General features: G+C 42.3%; 1 protein-coding gene across 3 annotated transcripts in view; it reads left to right on the forward strand.

Moving 5' to 3' along the window:
• The window catches only part of PCYT1A (phosphate cytidylyltransferase 1A, choline), a 114980-nt gene extending 109271 nt beyond the window's left edge, over positions 1 to 5709 (forward strand). For all 3 annotated transcript variants that reach the window (XM_063916509.1, XM_063916508.1, XM_063916510.1), the window contains 5 exons: positions 217 to 368; positions 749 to 827; positions 1074 to 1216; positions 1411 to 1599; positions 4897 to 5709. In XM_063916509.1, coding sequence (XP_063772579.1) covers positions 217 to 368; positions 749 to 827; positions 1074 to 1216; positions 1411 to 1599; positions 4897 to 5127 — 794 coding nt within the window. In that variant the 3' untranslated portion in view covers positions 5128 to 5709. The remainder of the gene's footprint in view (positions 1 to 216; positions 369 to 748; positions 828 to 1073; positions 1217 to 1410; positions 1600 to 4896) is intronic.
• Positions 5710 to 6015: the final 306 nt, after the last annotated feature.

The raw sequence follows: 6015 nt of genomic DNA on the forward strand, positions 1-6015 counted from the left end.
CTAGGCCAGTGATGGCTAACCTTGACACTCCAGCTGTTGTTGAGCTACACATCACAGCATGCCCTGCATCAGTTTTAGCATGGCCAAATAACAAAACTGTAGCAGGGCATGCTGGGAAATGTAGTTCAACAACAGCTGGCGTGTCAAGGTTAGCGCACCACTGGCCTAGGCCATTCTGTAATTAGGGTACTTCACAGCTGACCTATCTCTTCTTAGTCTGTAGTGACGAGCTGACACATAACCTGAAGGGATTCACAGTGATGAATGAGGCGGAGAGGTATGATGCAGTGCAGCATTGTCGCTACGTGGACGAGGTGGTGAGGAATGCACCATGGACACTCACCCCAGAATTCCTTGAGGAGCACAGGGTGAGTGGATCCACTCCCCAAGGTTGCCTCTTTCAGTTAATATTTGGAATAGGCATGGTACAACAGCCATAATTGCATGCAGGTGAAAGCATCCTAGATTACTTGAATGAGTAGTTTCCTCATAATCATTACAGCTGAGGCAGGAGAGTGATTTTATTTAATGCATATTGTTGTATAGAATAATTATCTATAATGTTTCACTATTACCCATATAAGATGACTTATACTTACTCTGAAAGGTATGCAGTGTGTGCAAAGGACCAACTCAATGAGGAGCATTCCTTTTTTACTTTGTATTGTACTCCACTGTCACAGATAACAGGTTTCCGCAGTGCAGTAGTTTGATGATACATTTTATCTTTCTTCTCTTGCTGTTGTAGATTGACTTTGTTGCACATGACGATATTCCTTACTCCTCTGCAGGAAGTGATGATGTTTACAAGCACATAAAAAAGGCAGGTTAGTGTCTACTTCCTTAAGAGCTTACATTCTTTCTTTAAAATGTTAAGTACCTGACAATACGTACCGAAAGTACAGATGCATCCAATGATTTATCCCGCAACAACTGGAGTAGTTCATGATGGGATTTTTTTTGTAATCTATTTTTTGTTATATCGAACTATCTGCCTGTTTGAGCTTTATTGTGTGCATTTTGCAGAATAGCCTTGTATTAATGTCAAAACTTTGTTCTAACACCTGAAACAGGGATGTTCGCACCCACCCAACGGACAGAAGGAATCTCTACATCTGACATCATTACAAGGATCGTACGAGATTATGATGTCTATGCACGTCGCAATTTACAGCGTGGATATACAGCAAAAGAGCTTAATGTCAGCTTCATCAATGTGAGACATGTTACATTGTGTTTCACCAAGTTATGGTACCAATCGCCCATGTCTGTCTAATCGCCACAATTTTAATTTAAGAACGACATCATTATTGTTATCTGAGAGTGCCTGGACTATGTTAGTAGTTATGAGTGTTCATATACAAATATACCAAAATATGATGATGTTAAACGATGTGCTTTTGATTACAGGAGAAGAAATACAACCTGCAGGAACGTGTAGATAAGGTGAAAAAGAAGGTAAAAGATGTGGAGGAGAAATCAAAAGAATTTGTGCAGAAGGTTGAAGAGAAAAGTATTGATCTAATCCAAAAGTGGGAAGAAAAGTCCAGAGAATTCATTGGAAATTTCTTGGAGATGTTTGGCCCAGAGGGAGCTTTGGTAAGTTCTCAGGAATACAGTGTGATGGCGAGTAAACATTACAATAGATATGTGGAAATGGAACTCAGACAGAAATATAGTCTACCAATGATAACAAACATAACAGGTGCTAATATTATTAGTGTAGATATAATAAAGTCAGGGCCGTCTTTTCGTATGGGCTCAATGGGCTCTTGCCCAAGGGCCCCAGGAGTAAAAGGGCCCTAGGCTGATATCTGAGGGTCCCCTCTTTCCAGGGGTACCAGATTTTTGAAAATCGGCCCTGGGGAACCAGAGATATCCAACGTGAAAGCAGTGGACCCCATCTGAGCCTGTTAATTGCTCTTCCCAGCTAGATATCTCAGGTTCTGTCTGATTTACAGTTTTTCTGAGGGTATAATCCAAAAGCTGGGACTCTCCCCTTTCGCTGGACACTGGCAGCTTGTCTCTATTATGCCCAGAACCAGAGATATCAGCCTTCCAGCAGCTGGTCCCTGCTCCAGCTTCACAAGCCTAATATGCAGTTTTAAATTTTCGTTGGTGAATTGCTCCGGCTCCTGAACTCTGATCCCCATGTCCCCAGTATATCCTGAAAGGTGGAACTCTCTCGTTTTTTATCCCATTCAAAGCTAAGAAATATATTTTCAGGAACTGGAGATATCTGCAGTCAAGCAAGCTGTGCTCCCACTGGAAAATGATAAATATTAAGCCCACTCCACTATCTACCCCTCCCCTACGTATTAAACACCCCCTACCACCCTGGAAGTCATGTACCAGGGCATCTTCATTCAGCCCAATGCCCCCTTCTACAGTTTAGCCCCATCTGTGCAGTAATGGAGTAATTAGCAGAAATTACTGCTCTAGGTCCTACATGCTCAGTGGAAGATAGAACACCCCCTACCAGCCGCTGATAGCACCCACCCACCCCTATCGCTGGAGAGTGGGTAGGGGGCCCAGTGCATTGCTGTGCCCAGGGGCCTACACTGCTGTTAAGACGGCCCTGAATAAAGTAGCTGCCACTTTTAAGAAATCTGGCCAAAATCTGAATACAAACTAGAAGTAAAACAAGTGGCAGTAAAATGGTTAAGTCAAAAGGAGATGGAAAAGCAAATCTAAAGGCCCATACACACGGTGAGATTCCGGCTATGCCCGATTCTCACTATGCAACAGGGGCTAGGTCGACTCATAGTCACTATTGCAAGCACATAATGAGTGTGCTTGCAATACTGACTATGTGCAATTTTGGCTACGTGCCAGTTTTGACTATCTCTTCTATAGAGATAGTAAAAATTGACTTGCCTGCACAGTCTATCTATCTATTCTTGCGATGCCGACCGCGCATCGGCATCGAATCGGGATCGCAAGGTGACTTTCACCTTGCGATCTGCACTAACTTTTCTTACGATTTAGGATATATAGTCAAAATCGTAAGACAAAATCCTCACCGTGTGTACACACCATAAGATAGATACAGACATGTTCATATTTGTTGGTGTGTTTCTCAAAAAAAAAAAAAATATTCCCTTGTACTGTATGTCTCTGAAATAACTTGAAACTGACAAATAATTGGCATCCAGCATTGTTTATTCCATATTTAATAAAAAGCAGCCTTTGCATTTGCGGTTTGATTTAGCAGACTATTTTAAATAATAAAACAAATGAAAATGACATGGACAGAAATAGTGGCACTTTTATATGTTTCACAACGTTACAGGCAGTCACTGCAAAAAAATGTTTTCTGTAGCGCTCAATGAGACCTGCACCTGGCAACAGGTAGTTTGGCACACTCTTCCTGAGCAAAGTGCTTCAGCAGTCTCAGTTTGGATGGGTGCCTTCTCCAGGGGTGTAGTACTGCTGACCGGCGGTCAGGAGACCGCCGGTCAGCTTACCGACGCCGGGATCCCGGCGGGGAGGGGCGAGTGCAGCAAGCCCCTTGCGGGCTCGGTTCTATTCCCACTCTATGGGTGTCGTGGACACCCACGAGTGGAAATAGTCCCTGTTGGTTGGCATGCCGACCATCGGGATAGTGAGCCGTCGGGCTGGTGGAGGAGGTCATGTGACTGTCGGTCAGCTGACCGGCGGTCACATGAATACCACCCTTCTCCAGGATGCATGCTCCAGCATTTTCCATAGCCACTTCAGAATAATCCAATGTTTGATTCTTATCCATTCTTGTGTGCATTTAGCTCAGTTCAATTAGAAATAAGAGAATGGCACTGTCTTACATATAAGAAGAAGAATATTCACATCCCTTCATTCTGTGATGACAAAACACCCTCATTATCCTCCTTATAATGTCAAACTGTAAAATCTTCCAAAATGTTCATCTCCACGAAATGACTACTATTGAGGAATCCTTTATCTTCCCTACTCCTCCTGTGTCAGCAACTATGATATACAACTCATTCACCAAATTTATATGCCAAAAATTAAGGAGACGTATGTATATAGTGTAGTACTTTTAATAAAAGGATAGCCACTTGAAAACTGTAACATAAGTTTGCGCACATGAATAAGTTGCTATTCATATACTTATCTAAAAATTCATTAGTGGGTCCTACACTGAGCACCTTGAAGTCTGTACATGAACAAATACAGAAACATCCTAATATCACAGATAAATGGAAAGGGATAGTACAATTATGGTAAAAGCACCATTCTCCTTAGCGATTGCTGAATCACTAAGTTTGCAACACAGAAGGACCACCGGCAAATTATAGTAATCTCTAGTATGAATGAAGCCTCCTGCTCCTTACTAGCTTGTACATCAGTTCACTCTTTGAACGGAGTCACCAATGAATATAGTTGTAATGACGTCCAAGACTTCAGAACATTACAGTATAAATGATGCATGTAGAAATGGTTTATACCCTTATGCATTAGTGATTACATGATACTTTTGTTATTGATTTGGTGGGCAAAATACTGCTCCAAAAAGCAGTATTCATTTTGTACCATTTATACCAGGCATGTCCAAACTGCGGCCCTCCAGCTGTTGTGAAACTACATATCCCAGCATGCCCTGACACAGTTTTGCTGTCAGAGAATGCTAAAGCTATGTCAGGGCATGCTGGGATGTGTAGTTTTTCAACAGCTGGAGGGCCGCAGTTTGGACATGCCTGCATTATACTATAGAAGAACCTGCTTCCACATTTGATATTGGTAGGCGCTGAAAAAACATTATGTCCTTGTTTCAGCTGGTGAATTGAATGAATACAGAACAGCCTTATTTCAGTTTGGATCCTTGTATATGAAACAGTCTTAAAAAAAGATTTGCAGTATGTTTTCACACTCCACAATCTAAATAATTTGTTGCAGAAACACATGCTGAAGGAGGGAAAAGGAAGAATGCTTCAGGCCATCAGTCCCAAACAAAGTCCTAGCAGTAGCCCTGCTCGTGAGCGCTCTCCATCACCATCGTTCCGCTGGCCTTTCTCCGCGAAATCCTCCCCACCCTCATCACCTGGCAGACGTTCACGACCCAAGGCTGCTGCCTATGACATCAGTGAAGAGGAAGATGATGATGATGATGATGAAGAAGAGGACTAAAGAGCTATTCTTTTCCTCCTCTTCAGTCCTTCCCGCCAGCTGCTGATTCCATGCCCTTTGCCCTCCAGGAAAGCAGCCACATAGAAAGGAAAGAACACTCGGACTGAGCTCCATGCAAATGGGTTCTTGAGCAGAACGGGTTCCAGCGACAGTGCGTGGTGGTGCATAAGACGCTTGCTTCTTCCCTACAGTTAACCATCATATTTTTGTTGCTTTTTTTTTTTTTAATGAAACCCATTTCTCGTTTTAATGAACTTTGTCCATCATATATTTCTTTGTCATTGATTTATTTTCTACTTTACTGGGAGGTTTTATCGCATGGTTTGTTGCATCCTGTCATAACCACTTATTACAAGAACTCCCTGCACACATTTTCAACTGTGAGCTCCCATATTACAGGACGGTTATAGATTGAAGAGCTCAGGAATCTAAGGGACACGGGGAGAGTGTCTGTGTGTATCACAGTACTGGAGGCATTAATGCAAGTTATCCGTGGGGGTAGTGACCAGTGAAATGTATTGTTTTCAGCATTAACACTTTGGAGTTTAGCCATTTCTCATTAAAAGTGCCTGTTGTCATACAGTCTGTTTTCCTTCCAATTTTATATGCTTTCTTGCTTGTACAGAACTTTGACATACAGTATATGTTATAATGGCTTTTACTAAACTGAATTGGGCATATATGTCATGGTGTGAATTAATGAAAATATTAAATACAGTATTTTCAGGATTACTGTGGCACCCACATAAAGAGGACTTTCTACTCATGATTTATTTCTCTAACGTCCTAGTGGATGCTGGGAACTCCGAAAGGACCATGGGGAATAGCGGCTCCGCAGGAGACTGGGCACAACTAAAGAAAGCTTTTAGGTCACCTGGTGTGCACTGG

Source organism: Pseudophryne corroboree, chromosome 4, assembly GCF_028390025.1.
Source record: "Pseudophryne corroboree isolate aPseCor3 chromosome 4, aPseCor3.hap2, whole genome shotgun sequence".
NCBI classification, from domain to species: domain Eukaryota; kingdom Metazoa; phylum Chordata; class Amphibia; order Anura; family Myobatrachidae; genus Pseudophryne; species Pseudophryne corroboree.